At 47.5% G+C, this 19,974-nt stretch overlaps 1 protein-coding gene across 5 annotated transcripts; it reads right to left on the bottom strand.

Moving 5' to 3' along the window:
- Nucleotides 1-4,210: 4,210 nt before the first annotated feature.
- On the bottom strand, nucleotides 4,211-15,878 carry LOC103639299 (uncharacterized). Of its 5 annotated transcripts, none has more exons than XM_008662067.3 (12): nucleotides 15,354-15,878; nucleotides 15,105-15,244; nucleotides 13,415-13,492; nucleotides 12,698-12,777; nucleotides 12,027-12,111; nucleotides 10,989-11,432; nucleotides 6,460-6,567; nucleotides 6,302-6,369; nucleotides 5,920-6,007; nucleotides 5,764-5,835; nucleotides 5,622-5,675; nucleotides 4,211-5,548 (listed from the first exon to the last, which is right to left on the bottom strand). In XM_008662067.3, the coding sequence occupies exons 1-12, from the start codon at nucleotides 15,781-15,783 to the stop codon at nucleotides 5,456-5,458; spliced, it is 1,740 nt and encodes a 579-aa protein (XP_008660289.1). In that variant the 5' UTR covers nucleotides 15,784-15,878; the 3' UTR covers nucleotides 4,211-5,455. The 5 variants fall into 5 exon arrangements, 3 of the variants coding, with proteins under 3 accessions (XP_008660289.1, XP_008660299.1, XP_008660296.1); XM_008662077.3 differs by having other exon boundaries at nucleotides 5,297-5,548; nucleotides 11,136-11,432; XM_008662074.3 differs by having other exon boundaries at nucleotides 5,297-5,548; nucleotides 10,989-11,408; nucleotides 15,354-15,861.
- Nucleotides 15,879-19,974: the final 4,096 nt, after the last annotated feature.

The raw sequence follows: 19,974 nt of genomic DNA on the forward strand, positions 1-19,974 counted from the left end.
TGGAAGTTGCCGGCGAAGGCTTGGACCAGGTCGTCCCAGTTGGAGATCTGCCCCGGAGGCAGGTGCTCCAGCCAGGCTCGAGCGGTGTCGGAGAGGAACAGGGGGAGGTTGCGGATGATGAGGTTGTCATCGTCCGTTCCACCCAGGTGGTAGGCCAGCCGGTAGTCCGCGAGCCACAGTTCCGGCCACGTCTCCCCCGAGTACTTTGTGATAGTAGTCGGGGATCGAAACCGGGTCGGGAACGGCGCCCGTCGTATGGCCCGGCTGAAAGCCTGCGGACCGGGTGGTTCGGGCGAGGGACTCTGATCCTCCCCGCTGTCGTAGCGTCCCCCACGCCTGGGGTGGTAGCCTCGGCACACCCTCTCGTCAAGGTGGGTTCGACGGTTACGGTGAGGGTGTTCGTTGCCGAGGCGACCCGGGGCCGCAGGCGCTGTGTTGCGCGTGCGCCTGGTGTGGACCGAGGCTTCCCGCATGAATCGGGAAGTCGCGGCGCGATGTTCCGAGGGGTACCCCTGCCTTCAGGAGGCAGAGCTTTCGGCCCGTCGGACCGCGGCATCCTCCAGGAGATTCTTGAGTTCTCCCTAGATACGCCGCCCCTCGGTGGTTGATGGCTCCGGCATCGCGTGGAGAAGTATTGCCGCTGCAGCTAGGTTCTGGTCGACCCCACTGGAAACCGGTGGCGGCCTTGCCCTGACATCGTCGGCGATGCGGTGCTGGATGCCCTGGGGTAGATGACGTGCTTCTCCAGCCGGATGTTGGCCCGCCCATTCCTGCCCGATGTCCCGGCGGAACGGCTTAAGTGTTCCTGTTCCCTCATCGAGCCTGGTCTGCGTCTCGCAGATTTGCTCGAGCTGTGGGTCATGCCCCCCCACCGGGACGGGGACCACAGCTAGCTCCCGAAGGATGTCAACGCGAGGCGCAGGCCTAGGGGGATCACCGTTTTCCGGTATACCAAGATGGTTGCCTTCGCCGGGACCCCCTAGATCGACGTGGAAACATTCATGACTTGGGCCGCAGTCATCGTCGCTGAAGCTGTGGCTACCGTCGGAACAATCGGAGAGGCAATAGTCGCATGCGGTCATAAAGTCCCACGTGGCACTGGGGTTGCCAAGTCCAGAGAAATCCCAACAAAAGTCGGGCTCGTCATCTTCCTCGGAACCCGAGGGCCCGTAGGTCGAGATGGCCGTCAGCCGGTCCCAGGGTGACCGCATACGATACCCCAGAGGGTTTGGACTTGCCTCTATGAAAGCGTCCACCGAAGCGAAGTCGCTTGGTGGGTCGAGGCTGAATCCAAAAGGCACGAGATGGGAATCGATCGGTACCTCTTGGTCGACGGGTGGTGACGAAGTCACGTCAGGGGTAGACTGCACCGTTGTCTCAGGTACGAGGGTGACGCCCAGCAAGTCTTTCGCGAGCGTGCTGGCGTCGTCCGTTCGCTTGAAGTTGGCGTGTTGCGGGGAAACGACGCTCGCCTTCGTCTCAGACGCGAGGTCGATGCCCGACGTGTCCCTCGTTGGGGCGCCGTCGACTCGCTCGACAGCCGACGAGGTGCCGCCTCCTGCTTGGCCTTGGTTGCCTCGCCTCCTCCTCCGTCGGCGGGGGAGGCGACGGGACAAACCCGGATGTTGTTCTTCCGCTACGTGGGGAAGACGTTGTCGATTCCGCCGCCGGCGGGCGGGTTGTCGGCCGCCATTGTCGCTGTCGCGCGGCGGGGGAAGGAGTATCATGTCACAGCTGTCGTCGAGGGACATGAACTCAAGACTCCCGAAACGGGGCACCGTCCCAGGCTGGAAAGGTTGCTGGAGACTGCCCATCTAGAGCTTGACGGGAAGCTGTTCGTCAACACGCAGCAGGCCCCTACCTGCCGCGCCAACTGTCGGCGTTTCGAACCCGGGGGGTCCCTGGACCGACGAGTAAATTGTCGCCGCGTGCCCCAGCCCAGATGGGTCGGCGCGAGACGGAGCGCGAAGGGAGGAAATGGAGCCGGAGGGAGACAGGCGTAAAAGGGGAAACCCACGGCCTTCGTGTTTGTCCCGCGCCCAGGTCGGGTGCGCTTGCAGTAGGGGGTTACAAGCGTCCACACAGGAGGGAGCGAGAGGCTTACGCGAGCGCCGTCCCGTCCTTCCCCGCGCGGCCAACCCTCTGTAAGAGGGCCCTGGACCTTCCTTTTATAGGCGTAAGGAGAGGATCCAGGTGTACAATGGGAGGTGTAGCAGTGTGCTAACGTGTCTAGCGGAGAAGAGCTAGTGCCCTAAGTACATGCCGTCATGGCAGCCGGAGAGGTTTTGGCACCCGGTTCGTGTGGTGTCGTGGCCGTCGGAGGAGCGCTGGAGCCTGGCGGAAGGACAGCTGTCGGGGCTGTCGAGTCCTTGCTGATGTCTCCTTGCTTCCGTAAGGGGGCTGAGAGCCGCCGTTGTCATGGAGCATGCGGGGCGCCATCATTACTTGTTTATCGGGGCGAGCCAGATGGAACGCCGGTCTTGTTCCCCGTAGCCTGAGTTAGCTTGGGGTAGGGTAATGATGGCGCCTCCTGTGACGTGGTCGGTCCGAGCCCTGGGTTGGGCGAGGCGGAGGCTCCTCCGAGGTCGAGGTCGAGTCTATCTTCCGAGGCCGAGGTCGAGTCCGAGCCCCTGGGTCGGGCGAGGCGGAGACCGTCGGCTGAGGCCAGAGCCCGAGTCCGAGCCCTGGGGTCGGGCGAAGCGGAGTTCGTCGTCTTCCGGGGCCGAGCCCGAGTCAGAGCCCTGGGTCGGGCGAAGCGGAGTTCGTCGTCTTCCGGGGCCGAGCCCGAGTCCGAGCCCTGGGTCGGGCGAGGCGGAGTTCGTCGTCTTCCGGGTCCGAGCCCGAGTCCGAGCCCTGGGTCGGGCGAGGCGGAGTTCGTCGTCTTCCGGGGCTGAGCCCGAGTCCGAGCCCTGGGTCGGGCTAGGCGGAGTTCGTCATCTTCCGGGGCCGAGCCCGAGTCCGAGCTCTGGGTCGGGCGAGGCGGAGTTCGTCGTCTTCCGGGGCTGAGCCCGAGTCCGAGCCCTGGGTCGGGCGAGGCGGAGCTTCCTATGGCGCTCGAGGCCGGACTTGGCTACTGTCAGCCTCACTCTGTCGAGTGGCACAGCAGTCGGAGCGGCGCAGGCGGCGCTGTCCTTTTGTCAGGCCGGTCAGTGGAGCGGCGAAGTGACTGCGGTCACTTCGGCTCTGTTGACTGAAGGGCGCGCGTCAGGATAAAGGTGTCAGGCCACCTTTGCATTAAATGCTCCTGCGATATGGTCGGTCGGCGTGGCGATCGGGCCAAGGTTGCTTCTTGGCGAAGACTGGGCCTCGGACGAGCCGAAGGTGTGTCCGTTGCTTGAGGGGGCCCTCGGGCGAGACGTGAATTCTCCGGGGTCGGCCACCCTTGCCCGAGGCTGGGCTCGGGCGAGGCGAGATCGTGTCCCTTGAGTGGACCGAACCTTGGCTTAATCGTACCCCATCAGGCCTTTGCAGCTTTGTGCTGACGGGGGTTACCAACTGAGATTAGGAGTCTTGCGGGTACCCCTAATTATGGTCCGTGACACAGAGTTATGGATCATGTATTACTAACCACTATATTAAACCTTTGATTAATTACGCTGAACAAAATTTAGAGTATATATATTTAGACACACAAAATTTCGAATATATATTCTCGTGTTTGTGTCGCAGCTTGGGAGGGGCCATGCGCCCCTGGCGCCCACCTACATGCGTAGACCGAGTCTTGCGGCATTTAGTTGATCTCTCTAATCCGGCGCGCGGGAGTTTAGACCGGCTTCAATTACTTCGTGTTGAGGCCTATGATACGTTCTTTAAGGGTGTATTTGGTTGAGGAGCGGAGGGTAATGGAATGGCTCCATTCTTATTTTTTATGTTTGGTTACCATAGAGAAGAGCGGAGCGGCTCCTGCAGTCTATAAATAGTAAATATTTGGGATGCTCTCACTCCACCAAAACGATCGGACGCGAGCGCTCTCGCGGACACGAGCGCTCTCATTCCTCTCCTCTACTTAACAGTCATATGGCTCTCCAACCAAACAATAAACGGAGCGGCTCTGCTCTATTCTATTCTTCAACCAAACAAAAAATGGAACAGTTCCATTCTGCTTACCAAACACAGAATGAAATGACTTAATTCTTAGAAACTGGAATGGAACCGCTCCATTCCAGTTGGCTCACCAATCAAATGATCAGGGGGCCTTCTAGACGACCCATTAAGCAAGCATATGCCTTGATGACCCGGGATGTCCATGCCCCACAAGTAATCCGCCCCTCTGTTAGTTAACTGCGCATGAACCGGCAACCCGGTCGACCCGCCCGCTGCAACCGAGGTGGTCCGCTGACACGGGCCCAGCCGCACAGCCTTCAAATGGGACGCCAGCAAGGGTCGTTCTTCTGGATCGCCGACATCTTCGCTGTTTACTTCGGTCACCGTCGTCCTTCTACGGAGTGTTGAAGGGGGGAACGGTTGATCTCCTGGCCGATCGAAGATATTTACTGACGTTACTATTATTGGATTGGATAATGAACAGCGCAGACGCAGACCCTCCGCAGCAATATCATCAATGGTTCCAAAATCTTGAGATCAAGCCTCTTTGGAATGGATTTTGGGCTGGAGCACCAGGCAACTTCCTTGAACACACCATTCGACAAGGAGAGTTTCCAGAGTCGCCATGTACCAGGGATGAACTGGGATGCCTCTCAATTCAACTTCGAATTAAGGGTAAACAAACATGACCTTAGTATTTCCAACAATTTCACTTAGGACCTGTTTATTTCGTTGGAATTAAATTCCATTTTAATAATTATTATTTAGACAAAACTAATTAAATTCATATATTTATATATGTAATATATTTGTATATTATTCTAAATTATATGAGAGAGGTAGTTATATACTACATTTATGTTATAGCGAAGCAAGTATAAGAATGTGTTATAAGTTGTACATCGGAAAAATAGCATGCAAATCTATAGAATCAATTTTCATCTCTCACTCATGAATTTGAGATAAGCTTATATGATAACTTTAGAAAGTGGTGAAATGTCACATTCTTAAAAAATAGCATATTCTATTAGTAAGATTCTAATTCCTCAAAATGAAAAGAAACAAACGGGACCTTATTTCTTTATGTGCAGAAAAATAAGACAATTTTCTTAATTAACTTGACCTCCTCTGTTAACCATTAACGCGGACAACCACTTATCTCGGCGGGCACTTGTCTCTAGTGGTAGCCTGCCATTATTAACGAATGTGACACTCTATTTTGTGTAGTAATGATATGATCTATCTATTATCATGTTGTTCCACTATTTTTCTAATTTTCTGGCATTATTTTCCTTGACAAGTCTAACTAGAGGTTTTGTTTGTACTTTGGTAGGGAGAACATTTAAATTGAAGAGAGATAAACAACTAAATAGAAAATAAAGAATAATGCCTGCGCACTAACAGAGTTATATTACATTACACGTCCAGCAGGATATGTTTCTGAGGAATCTGAACTAAGAAGCCTTTCTGCTTCATCATTAGCCTCAGCTTGTATACGCCATTGCTGAACAAGTTTGAGAAGAAAATTTTAGATCTTTTGATGAAATTCATCTAAGGTTAACTAAGGAAATACTTGCCTCTTCAAGACTATCGATCTCCATTAATTGTTGTATCTGCTCAGATATTCTCTCCTGGAATCCAACGGTCAGGATTAAATAAGAAAAGATGGTATTTAACCTACTTTATTCTATTGACCAACAGGATACAGAAACTACTTACTGCACTGCTTGCCGCTTCAGCAGCTATAACATCAGAGTCCATCTCAACTTCAATTTCGATCATTGAGCACAGCTGCGATAGCATGTTTAATACATCAGCTCCATTTAAAGGTGAAAATATATGGATGGCAGTTCCATGTACTGTTTTGTCGTTTACTTTTGCATAACTTTCCATTAGCTCAATCCTTGCCAGGAGTGTGCTTTCCAAGCTTTCCCGAACCCTCTTTACTCTATCTCGTCTAGTACTGAAAATTAGTTTGTGTGCCAGAAAATACTTTATTAGTACTCCTTCCATTCTAAATTACAAGACATTTTGGCTTTCTATAAATACATAGATTTCACTATGTACATAGATATATCTAAATTATGTCTAGTAGTATAGTAGAATGAATATATCTAGATAATTCAAAACGTCTTATAATTTAGAACTTAGAACGAGCGGGTAATAAAAAAGTAAACCTTCTAATAACCAAAAGTGTGTGGATTATTACAAATAATATGGTATGTTACAAGTTTTACTGCAACTCCCTGCGCATTACCGATAAGATGGTTCACCAACTGCTACTATCTTGTTATCCAACTGACACATCCGCGCAAGCATCCACACCTTAAAAGAAACAGTTTTGATGATTATATATAGATATCCACAACCCTTCTAACCGAATATTTAATTTCAATAGTGATTAAAGAAATAAACCTCTTTTTGAGCAAACTGTTTCAGTTCCTTAAGACGACTCTGAAGAATATCATACTGAGACAAAAGCTTTTGCTGTACAGCAACTATATCCACTGCTTTTTCTGGAAGCTGACAAAAACAAGAGACATAAGTCAATGCCTCAAGGAAACAAATTCCATTTTTTTGTCATACATGGAAACTAGGCTGCCACTAGGGGTGGTAATGGATCAAGATCCAAATATTTCTTCACAAAAAGTTATGGCCCTTCATAAATTTTAGTTAAAAAATGAATAGAAATAAAACCTAGTGTTGGCGACTTTTTTGGGCGCCAATCACTAGGTGGTGTACCACCTGGCAGTGCCCTCTGCGGCGGCGCGGACGGTCCGTGGCTCTGGGCCGGACGGTCCGCGACCTGGACGCAGGAGCGGTGCCTTCCCTGCGCCACACCGGACGGTCCGCGGTTCTAGGCCAGACGGTCCGCGACCTGGCGACAGAGTCGTCTTCCTCCTCCTTGCTGGAATCTAGATCTCGTCCCCTGGGGGGAAGAGATCTTAAGGTGCTCCGGGTCGACAGGTCACTCGGGGCGTCCCCAGACGACGTGGAGTCGCCTAGGAATTAAGAGATCAATTCGAGGAAGAGGTCTTGGGTAGACAACTAGATCTTACCCCCCGGAAGGGGTGAATTTTAGGGTCGTCTTGGGATCAGTAGGCCATCCAAGACGGATCTAGACGACATAGAGTCGAATAGAGGTGGATGTGGATATGTGGAAGGCTACAACTAGAACTACGCTAATCTACTCCTAGGGCAGGAAAAGTAAATAAAGTAATTGGTTCGATTGGAATGTGTTCGGGGGTTCTCAATCGGCCGTACCCCTTTATATTTATAGGGGAGGAGGTCTGGACCTGTTCCTAAGAGATAGCCAACAACTCCCACGTGATTAGATGGATAACCACGCACGAGATAAGGATAAACACCCGAGTTAATCTAATCTCGGGACACGCGGACTGTCCGGGCCCAAGGGCCGGACCGTCCGCTCATTTCAGTGTCCAACATATGCCCCCCTGCCTTTTGGTGGAGCTTGGCGAACCAAAAGCACCAGCGAAAACTTCAAAAACAATTGACCTCATGAGCTACTTTGTTCCCGAAGTAAGGACTCAGCTCGATGCAAGTCATCGGCTCTTGCGATCAGATAATATAAATACTTGATGGAACTTTAATGCACAGAGGCTGTTTCAGATTGCATCCTCTTTGGCCATGTCTACCTGATCAACCTGTCAATAGGCAAAAACTTGTGGTGCCCCCCAGCCCAAATAAGTAAACAAATTGGGCCAGTAATACAGATTCATCGTCGTACCACCCCACGCATGAGTAGGACAACACATCGACGATGGATAGACCGGGAAGCACCACGCTATCCCTGGAGGAGGATGACAAGGCAATCTTGGTTGTGCTACCTTTTGGGTCCGTTTAGTCGGCTTTTGCTTTCGCACAGATCGCCCTTTTGACTTCGTTTATTTTATTGGCCGGTTGTGTGGAACGGCCTTCTTCATATATTTGGCAAGCAACTCATCAAAAGTAGGGCCGACTCTACTGAGTCGTCCAGACGTCTTAGTAGTGTTTTGTTTCCTAACACTTGTGTTCGAACGTTGTGGTCCGATGGTCTGAGGTTGCTGCTTCTGACCATCTGTGGACCGTACGACCATCATAGCCGACCTGTTCACGCCTGTCTCGGACTGTCCGACCTTAGTACCTGGACCGTCCGGCGTACGCAGGACAGGTGACCGTGATCGGGTGTCCGATCGTGCTTGCCCCCCGGCGCCTCCGGTCTTTCTTTTGTCCGGAGCCTTCCGAGTAACCACTCTGCGTAACATATTTGGTGTGCGGGGATCACCAATGACGACATTTTTATCGTTGCTTTTATCAGCCGCACAAGGCCGAACTATGACTTTTTTGCTCGTCGGCTCTAATGTGGTGGCAGGGATAGGTGGCCTGTCAATCCTCACCTCCTTTTGAAACCTCAACCGGCCTTCGTTTATAACCGATTGTATTTGCCGACGAAAGACAACACAATCATTGGTGTTATGAAGAAAGGAGCCATGCCATTTACAATATATACACCCTTTTAATTCTTCAACCGGAGGAATTATATGTGATAATTTAATATTACCATGCTTAAGTAACTCATCAAATATTTTATCACACTTAGCAATATTAAATGTGAACTCAACTTTCTCCTTTTGTGTCGAGTGCGGGTGAGGGCAAACAGAAGATTTGGCCTTGGCAGGCCAAACAAGCTCAGCGATAGGTGACTTTTTCGGCTCTTGGGGATTGGGTGGCCGACTATCTTTATACCGGCCTTCCACACTAGGGGGATCAGGGGTGACTTCAGGTGCTCCGGACGGTCCGACCTGTGTAGTCGGACGGTCTGCAAGTGGACCGGACGGTCCGACCTGTGTAGTCGAATGATCTGCGAGTGGACCAGACGGTCCGGTATTATTCCCGGACTGTCCGGCCGTGTCGGGCAACGGCTGTGACCCTTGCGGTGGGCTCTGTGTGATTCCGGACTGTCCGGCGTAGGGTGCCGGACGGTCTGTCAGAGGGCCGGACGGTCTGAGATCGTTGGCGGACGGTCCGGCCATGCTCAGAGTTGACCTACCATTTAGCGGAGATGGTGGCAAAGGTCGTCCTGGATATGAGTCCATCGGCATACCAGAATATGGCTAGGGAAACCCATTTATTGTCGATGTGTTTGGCGCAATTGTTTCGGCGCCTAATTTATGTGATAAAAAATTAGGCATGTGAGTTTTTCCTAATGCATGTGCCACCCTCTCTATATCCTCTGTGATACTTTTAATCCGATTATCAAAAGAAATTTTAATAGATGGAATATCATCGGCTGACCTGGCATCACCTATCGTGGGGAGCTGTTGCAGCACGGCTGACATATACTTGGCGTTTATCTCCCTCTCTTGGACGGTCTTCTGGTGGCAATCTACCCTGAAGTGCGAGAGGAACCACTTATCCGCCACCTTGAGCACCTGATCTTTTTGTCGCTGGACCTCCTCGTCTATTTTCTTCATGTCATCTTCTAATCTTTTATGCTCAGCGGCCGATAAATTAGTCAGCCTTGTGTTGATGCTTGGAGAAGCACCGTTGAGATCTTTAGAATCAGCCATGTAAGCCTGATTTTGTAGATCTGCAACCTCTTCCCCAGTGAAGTCGCCAAAAAGTATGTTGGCGTCTTTTTTGGGCGCCAATCACTAGGTGGTGTAGCGCCTAGCGGTGCCCTCTGCAGCGGCGCGGACGGTCCGCGGCTCTGGGCCAGATGGTCCGCGACCTGGGCGCAGGAGCGGTGCCTTCCCTGCGTCACACCGGACGGTCCGCGGTTCTGGGGCGGACGGTCCGCGACCTGGTGACAGGGTCGTCTTTCTCCTCCTTGCTGGAATCTAGATCTCGTCCCCTGGAGGGAAGAGATTTTAAGGTGCTCCGGGTCGACAGGTCACCCGGGGCGTCCCCAGACGACGTGGAGTCACCTAGGAATTAAGAGATCAATTCGAGGAAGAGGTCTTGGGTAGACAACTAGATCTTTCCCCCCGGGAGGGGTGAAATCCTAGGGTCGTCTTGGGATCGGCAGGCCACCCAAGACGGATCTAGACGACGTAGAGTCGAATAGAGGTGTATGTGGATATGTGGAAGGCTACAACTAGAACTACGCTAATCTACTCCTAGGGCAGGAAAAGTAAATAAAGTAATTGGTTCAATTGGAATGTGTTCGGGGGTTCTCAATCGGTCGTATCTCTTTATATTTATAGGGGAGGAGGTCTGGACCTGTTTCTAAGAGATAGCCAACAACTCCCACGTGATTAGATGGATAACCACGCACAAGATAAGGATAAACACCCAAGTTAATCTAATCTCGGGACACGCGGACTGTCCGGGCCCAAGGGCCGGACCGTCCACTCATTTTTGTGTCCAACACCTGGTCCTAATCCGATTCGATTCTTAAATTTTATAGCGTAAAATTTAGAGCCCATTACCACCCTAGCTACCACCCTGAAATATTAATCCACAAGGCAATACAAGAACTGTGTATATAATTGAGAAAAGATAAGTTAATGAATCAAGTAAAGGCCGAATGGTTATTAATGCAAACCTAACTTATAATGTTATACTCCCTTCATCTTCGAATATAGTGCATTCTGATTTCTAAAACTTATATTGAATAAACCATTCTATTTAGTGCCTATGTTCAGATCTAGCAAAATTTTGTTAAGAAGGAAATCATTATTTGAAAATAAAAAAAAACACCTTAATTGGGTTTAATCCATCGGTGCATGCATTATTTGAGTATTCTCTTAAGTTGTCTGAATTTTTTTGAAATGCATTATATCACAAGATAGATGGAGTAGATAGGACAAGCTAATGCTAAGAATCATTTGCTACCATCATTGGTTCCTGATAGACGAATCTAATTTCATTGACTCAATCAAACCTTAAAAGAAAACTATTTACATGATGGAGAAACATTTTCTTGTCAAAATTGGACTTGCCTTTTGAATTTTTGGCAGGACCACTCCATTTAGTGTTGTTCCTATGGCAGCTGATGCAATGGCAGTTGCTGTAACAAGTCTAGGAAGACTTGGGTCAATGAATGCGGAAGCAGCATCTGTAGATGCAAGGAAGGCAAGAGCACCGACCAATAAATATGGGCTAAGGAAAAATGTTCCCTTGTTCTTTGATGGAGCTCTTAGCAACTTCGAGACTTGCCCATTGATGTGATTAGTGAGACACATAGGTTCTCCAGGTTTAAATCCTTGTGAGCGCGCAGCAACCTTGAGGGGTCCCATGTCACGGTAAACGTTAACTGGGGCCGCCAAGGAAATGGTAACCCTTTCTCCTTCTTGAGCAGGAAGAGTTACATTCTGGGTAGCAAATCTGTAAGTACGTGCTGTTCCTGAAGGTGAGCGGATCTGCAACAGAAATAAAAGATAAAGCTATAGGAAGTCATATATTTAAGTTAAAGATCTCACCCTTATATATATGTGAACATTGCTTACAAAGTGTACAAGATTGAAAAACTTCGTGATTTCATCAGCAATAGCTCAACTAGAATTTGGTGCTGACATATTTGACAGGAACTCAAACATATTATGAAAATATTTGTCTAGTGATGCAGTAGTCAAAGGATTGGCAAAATATTGAGCACGGTGGTCAAAACGTTGGTGCTCCTGTGACCAACTATCACAGTTTGGTTTTCTTTTCTCGGACACACAAGTGTTTCACAGTTTGTTTTGGTGGATACTCTTGGACTTGGCCGGCGTGGGGCATCAAACACATGTACTCGGATACTAATTTGTCAATTATGTAAGCACCATAATTTCCCATACTGTTTCTAGCACAATGATATCAATTTATATTTTTTCAAATTTCTATTGTATGGAATTTAGATTGTACCTCCATGATTCCATCAATTTTGAACAGAACTTTCAGTTCAATTATAATGGACATAGAAATGCAATTTCATCAAAGTATAGATCTTCAAAATATAGACAAATTAAGATCAATGTACATTCTGTAAGGAAATCTACCACAATAGAGTGGACAGCAGCTGGAATACCATCTTTCCTCATATTAATAAATCTCAAGGCTTTCTCCAGGGCTGAAATATCCATGCTGCGTTCGGCAGGAGGAGATCCTTAGAGAAGTAATATTAGAAGTAACGTCATATATAGTACCATTGAGAAAGTGGGCAACATTCAAACAATCTATTATCTGAGATAAATAGAGTAGCAAAATCGATAAAGGCTGCATAATCACTGGAATTATAATAAACTATTGCAACTACAGAATCAAGAGGCTAGATAACTGAGATATGAAGTGCTTTCTTAACCTACTCTCTCCCCAGTGAATGATAAGGACATATGTCTTGTATGATGCTGCTGCTGAGTGCTGACATAATGACTACTAACAACTACTGCCTCTGTTCCAAAATATAATTCGTTTTAGATTAAACCAACATTCATTAGTTAACTTATGAATATAGTTTATATGTATGTCTACATTCATTATAACTTATTCGAATTTGGACAAAAGAAAAAAGAGGGATAGAAAGAACTATATTTTATAACGGAGGGAGTGCTAGTTAAGTTCATTATCCATGGATCGTAACAGCCAATACTATGCATACAAAGAAACAAGATCATGGATTCGAATTGGCGTGAAATCAAGGGAACAGCTCAGTCAGAACACAACAACTAACCTAACTTCTTCGGATTCAATACTCGTAATGTCTCCAGAAAATAATTCATATTGATATCGACACTTTGAACAGGAAACAACCTGAGCAGATAAAACAACATATTGGAAACTGAATTTCAAACAAAGCAACTATAAGTAATCCATGGTATTAGTTCATAACAGACAGTAGCAGGAACTAGATTATTTTGTTTTTTACATCATGAACAGGAAATAACCTGAACAGATAAAACAACATATTGGAAATTGAATTTCAAACCAAGCAACTATAAGTAATCTATGGTATTAATTCATTACAGAGTAGCAGGAACTAGATTATTTTGATTTTCACATCATGAAGAAAACACGCATAGAAGCCAAAGAGGACTGGAGCCTAGAACACACCGACTGAACTTAAAAAAAAAAGGAACCTGAAGAGTAAAACTCCCACAAAATGGTATATATCCTTAGAAAGAAACTAAGTTAGGTACAGGCCAACAACACATGCCCTAAAATATTGCGATCTGGATTTGAGCCTCTAGAGATTTACAGTACCATATTTTTCCAGTGCGTGTCTTCTGCCAATTTTAATACAACTTACCCTGCCTCTAGTCTTCCATCTTGTGAATTCCAACTGTGAGCACTTGTCTATGTATGTCAAGATATTGTAAGCTAATGACTACTTGACCAGTATTAACAAAATTAAGGAGGGGTATGACAAGATACTTCTGCAGCATCGAACCTGAGTTCCATCCTGAGGCTGCACAACAGCAACTGCTATCATGCAGGTTGGACAGCGAACAATGATTCCGAAAGGAACCTGCAATATGTAAACCGGTTATCATCACATTCTGATGCCACTTATATATCAAACCTTCTCACCAATTCCCTGAAGGTTGAAGCACTGTTTTTTTTACCGGAAAAGGTTGAAGCACTGTTATAAAAGATGATAGGTAGAAGGGAGGCCAATAGGTGGTGTATAGCCTTTATGAACCACCAAAAACTCTGGTGCTTAGTATGTGGGTGCACATCACAATATACCATGGGAAAATGGTCTCGAGGTCAAAATCTAACAGGATTGACAGGTGGGGTGACTGTTTTGACTTTTGACAGTATTGGAGTTGGGGACCAAAATTAGACAAATGAAAGAGATAAGGAGCCTAAAATAAAGTTATTATATGATAAATCAAGTGTAAACTTAGGAGAAAGTGCTTTTCTGGCAATGGTATAGCAAGACATTTAGGTTGGTTCCAACCCACCTAGCATTTATTGACCGTAGCACGAACTCTTCTATCGACCATTGTCGGTCTTGTCGACCGCTAAAATACACAACTTTCACTATTAGCCTATAGGTACTCTAACCTCACATTAGCTTTTCTTTTACAGACCCTTTATTAAAACATGACCCTTTATTAAAATAAAAACTCATCGAAGTAAATAATTAAACGAATAAAATTACATAGTTCATAAAAACAATTAAATATTACATAATCAAACATAAAAGTAAAATACATAATTCATAAATAAAATTACATAACTAATAAATAAAATTAAAAATTAGAAAATTCATGAATAAATTCTAATTTGTACGCTTGGTTTTATATTTTGAAATTTTGGATTTTTTTTTTTTGAAATTTGTGAACTTCAAATGATTTAAAAACATGTCATGTCACTAAATACGGTTGTTAACAACTGAACCGTCCAATATAGCGGTCGGTATTGACCGGTCCGGCACCAATGCGGTCGGTACAGACTCACCGACTGGTTAGCAAACCCACTGATGGCTAGTCAAATCAATTAATTATATATTTTTTTTGAAACTTTAGTTTTTTTCGAAATTTGTGAACTTCAAATGATTTAGAAGCAGCTAGCTGACAGGATGCGCGCATGAACCAATTAAAACATGTCATGTCACTAAATACAGTTGTTACCAACTGAACTGTCTAATGTAGCAGTCGGTCAGGCTCCAACGCGGTCGGTACCGACTCACCGACTGGTCGGCAAACCCACTGATGGCTGGCCAAACCGATCTGTTGGAGCCTGACCGATCGTTACCGACTTTTCCCCTCTCCCCAGTTGGTAACAGCTCCTGCTCCAACCAGCCTTGTGGGAGTCCTTCTAACTATTTTTTGATCTAGAACTGGGATTTATGCTCTCAAAAGAACATAAAAATATGATCTAATATGTCTAGTATTTTTTACTACAAAGTTATTTCTTGGTAAATAAACATAAAATGCATCCATCAACAGAAAAGTATGCAGATTGGTAGCTGTCAATCTACATATCCGGAGTTGCCCAATGACCCATTACTTAAACCAGCTGCTGCTGTGCAGGATGGTTGAAGCTACAACATCCAATGTCAAGATGGCTGATACAGTATTCTGAATGAAGCGTACTAAAAGATAAACACAGGTGCGAACTTGAAAAATCACCTCATCCATAGAAGAAGCACCTGCGCGAGACACATAATCAATTATCATGATTGCATCAGCAACACGCGGGGCGGCCGCCAACCGCTGTACAAGCAACGCATAAGTCCTCACATCAGGCCTTGCCCACCTCCAGCCTCCAACTGGACATTATTTGGCAAAAAAAAGCAGGATTTAGCAATCCAGGCTGAAGGCGTTGTATCTCAATTTTAGGACCATAAAAAACTCTGAAACATTAACAGGGCCCTCTACCTCCCGCGAAACCGGACCGCATGGCTTCGAAGACCGAGAGAGCGAGCGCGATGTTGCCACGGTCAAAAGCGGCGGAGACGATCGCGTTGCACTCGGGCGCGCCCAGAGCGGCACCCGCGCCTTCAACTGACTCGGCAACAATGTCCAGGACCCGGTCCGCGTCCGCCGCGCCTGATATCCGCCTGAGCAGGTCTGCGCTGAGCCATCCAGCGACCGGTTCTTCCGATGAGCCCTCTCCGGCACTATCAATAACGCCGCCTGCCGCGCCGGTCCTCTGCAGCGAGGAGGAACCGCGAGAGAGGGGGCAGAAGAACGCGAGGCCGAAGCTACCGGCACTAGTGGCGCGCGCGACTGGCAGAGATGGAAATGGAATAGGACGAAGCAGTATACGATGGGATGGCGTGGAGGGGGATAGGAGAGCGAGCGCCATGGCCGAGCGTGCGTCGTCTCCAGCGGCCAATCGTCCAGTACATGGCGCGTGTCAACTCTAGATGAGGCGTGGGTGGTTGAGACAATCCTAAATTTGACGAATAACAATATAATAATATTGTTAAGGGTTTGTTTAATACTCCCTTTCGTATCAAATTAGTATTCTCTCCATTTTATAAAATAAGGCATCCATGTTTTTAAAAAAGTCAAAGTTCTAAAACTTTGACCATTAGCAAAACACATGTATTTTTAGTGTATATATGCATGTTATATATTTAAATTTATATTCAAAATATTTTAATATGATGTTTAATCGGTATTTGTTGATGTCATATTTAAAAAAATTAATGGTCAAAGTTTCACTTTAAAAATTTTGTAAGAAAAATATACGCCTTATTTTATGGGTAAGGGTATTTATTTTAGCTCTTAAATATTGTGTCTATTTAAATATATGATAATAAATCTAGACATATATATAAAACACACATTAATTATTATATAAATCTATTAAAAGCCTAAAACGAATTTTAATTTAGGATATACAGAGTATATAGCTTCACAAAATACGTTTTTATATAACGTTGTTTCCGACAAGTTTGTAAAAAATCTCTACTATATTAAAGCACCAGTTTCAATGGTCATCCTGCGTCAATATTTAAAAAAACTGTACATTTTTTTAGAATCAACCCGCACTCCTATAATCTCTTCTTTATCTCTACTACTATAATAAGAGAGTTTTGTGCGTTGTCCCCCTACAGTGACTGTCGTATGTCATCGTGCTTGCCCTTATCTATGAAACGAACTCCCGCCACACGCAGAAACCGTCTCCGCACGCCACGCGCCTTTCTCCGCCCGTTGTCGCAACCTCGGAGCATGTCGTGAGGATAAGTCCCCGCAAACTCCGTGCCGAGCGATGCGAGGATAGGCCCCGTGAACTCCGCTTCGAGTGACCCGCCACGCCGCAACCTCCGATAGCGTGCCTGCCACGATCATCGTTGTTATAAATTTCTGGCCTCTGGCTCTCCACGTCAGCGCAGTAAAAATGGTTATCACCATCAGCAGCAGAGCTCGAATCTCCCGAGGTGGCGGGCTCTTCAGAGACTCGTGTCACGCAGTCTGGTACTGGTGTCCGACTGCTTGCCATGACACGCCCAGGTCGGACGAGGACATAGAGACATGTTGGCCAGTGGCTACGGCCACGACCCCCTCGTTGTGGCATCGACGACATGGAGACTGTAGTTGATATGTACCAGATTATATTCGGTACTAGGGTGGCCCGATCTTAAGGATAGTAGGTTGATAAATATGATGGTTGGGTATAACAAGTAATGGAATGACAAGGTAAATTTGCTGAAGAACACCGGGTAAAGGACTTTATACCTGATCAAGGTTGGAGGTGACCAAGCGACGGGAGAGAGACACCGAAACCGTGTAGACTTCGACTCGATCTCTGAACGACCGCAGAACCACAACCGGAGCTAATCCACACAATGCGAGGCACCCGTACTGGAACTCACAAGGCATGAACTAGTGGATCCCAGAGGAATCTTGTAACGATTCTTTCTTTCTTTTTCCTTTTGATTAGAAATAGCTTAAACTAGTGGTGGTTAATTATTTATTTTTGCCAAAACATTATGGCTCATGACATGTTGCATCATGCTGAGCTTAAAATATTCTTTGAAGTGTTGCACAAGTTTGAATTTATTTGAATTTGAAACCTAGTTTGAATTTGGATTTCAAAACCCTATAGAAAAATAAATAGAAAAGGAATTAGAAAATCCAGAGAAAAAGAAAAGGAGAAAGCAGCCCAATCGGCCCACTAAGCCCAGCCAGGCCGCGCGCCCGCGCCGCCTAACAGGCGCACCCCGCCTATTAGCGGCAGTTCTCCCTCGCGCGCGCGCCCTCCCTCTCTCGCTCGCTGCCCAGTGGGGCCGATCTGTCGGCGCCAGTTTCCTTCGCTCGCGTGCCCCTTCTCTCTCTCTGCCTCGCGGGCCCGGTTCGCTAGTTGCCGAGTCGTTGCCCCGCGCGTCCCCTTTTTCTCTCTCTGTGTCGTGGGCCAGCCCTGTCAGTTCTGCCTTCTTCGCGCTCGCCGTGGACCAGCGTGTGCGCACTCGCGCACGTCGCCGGATTTCTCGGCCACGACGCCCGCCCACGCGCCCAGCTCCCTTTTTAGAGCCCCGCCAGTGCCCCACGCACACCCCTCACCTCACTTCGCTCGACTTCACCCTCTCTCGCGCTCTGCCCACGCTGCCAGCCGCCGCCGGAGACCCGCGCCCGCGTTCCCGGTCATCCAGCTCGCCGGAGACCGCCCCAAGCCTCCCCAAGCTCCGCCCCGAAGTGAGACACCCGTTCCCATGCCCAATTTCCCTTATTGCACCCTGTGTTCGTCCAATTTCGCCTTCGCCGGTGCTCGACCGCGGCGGTCCGCCGCGCTCGTGCGGTGGCCGGTCGATTTAGCCCGGTCTAGTTCCCCGGTGTTAGTCCCTAAGGTGCATCTGCCTCTTCTGAAGCCAGCCCAGGCCTTAGCGCGCCTTAAGTCCCCTCCCCATGGCCGGAATGGCTCACCGGAGTTGCTCCGGCCTGCCCAAGGCCTTCCCACCGCCGTTCTCCCTTCTCTGCCCGTGGATTCATGGCCTCTTCCTCGCCATTGAGTTCGCCGTGGCGCCCTCTCCCTCTCTGCCCAACTCCAGCGACCCCGGAGCCACCCTAGCTTGCGCCTGCCTCAACTCCGGCGACCTCACTACCGTGGAGAGGAGCGGCGCCGCTTCGCGCACATCTGTTTCCCTAGTCTGATTTCCCCGTCTGACCTTGATCGCACGGCTCGGACCGCGGGATACCGCTTCGCACGCGCGCCTGACGCCATGACTCACCTGTCAGCGCCACCCGCAGCGGCTCATCCTTCCCGGTCTGAATTCCCCTCCGTCCGATCTTGATCGAACGGCTCGGACCCCCTCGGACCCCTTCCGTTTGATCTGGATTGAACGGCTTAGACCCCCCCTCGGACCCCTGCAGCTGTCCGTTTCCCCATGGTGCTGGGCCAGCTCGGTCAGCGCGCTCTTCCCCTCTGTCCTTGACACTCCCTGTCCCGCCTGTCAGCGCTCGCTCGCCCGCGCGCGTGCCCTCAGCCGTAGATCTAATCTCGGCCGTCGATTTCTGATCTGACGGTTAGATTCACCCGATACCCCTTTGCGCGGTAGTTTTCTTAAAGAGACCCTCGGTTTATTCGAAATCAAACCGCCATCCCTGGTTTTCGCGCGCAGGCCCCTGTAATCTTGCAGACTTAGCCCTGGACTTTTAAATATTCACAGAATTAGCCCTAATTTCATATTTTGAATTCCCAAACTTGTTTATTTCATAACTTTTGCATATGAACTCCAAATTTAGTGATTCAAATTGTGAAATGTTCATAGAATTATTCTCTGTTTAAATAAAATGGTTTCACTTACTGTCTCCACACTCTAATTTTTAGAATTGAATATGAGCTAATTTAGATGTATGTTTTATTTATTTAATAAAATAAATAAAAGGAGAACCTTAGAGATTTAAACTTGTTTAAGCTTGTGAGATTAATAATAGGTATTACATAAGTTCACCTCTGTTCTAAATTTTAGGTCACAATAAAATAAATTGATCTATGATTATGTACTTGTAAATAACACTTAGGGAAATAATAATCTATTGCCAAATAAAGTTAATCTATGCCATAGTTTAAGTTATACCATGAATTCATTATCCCTTATGTAGTATTATGTCTTTTAAGATGTGTTCCAATGTTTGTACATGTTTGGTGTGATGTTCATTTGTACTTTCCAAATGTATTGAATGCATGTTCGCTTTATTTAGACAACGAGCAGACCGAGGTTCCTAAGTGTGTTGTTGGAGACCTCCCTGAGCAACAACCTGGTGAAGGCAAGTGTCCTCTGACCCATTATGTCCTACATACTTTATGATTCACTGTCCCGCATTACTTTATGAAACCTAAGGATTGACTAGTCTGTATTCACTTATCCTTGTTTACCTTTTGGGGTTATCATGGTTAGCATGTTGCTACTGCCCTAACTTAATCAATGAACATGATGTGAACATTTATGATACGATACTGTTATCCTGATTATGTGAATGATCTTGTGATACTCTAGGGGGCTCAGGCCTTTTTCTTGAGCACCTCTCCGTAAGGACTTGTTCATGGAGT

The sequence above is a fragment of the Zea mays genome, chromosome 1, assembly GCF_902167145.1.
Source record: "Zea mays cultivar B73 chromosome 1, Zm-B73-REFERENCE-NAM-5.0, whole genome shotgun sequence".
NCBI classification, from domain to species: Eukaryota; Viridiplantae; Streptophyta; class Magnoliopsida; order Poales; family Poaceae; genus Zea; species Zea mays.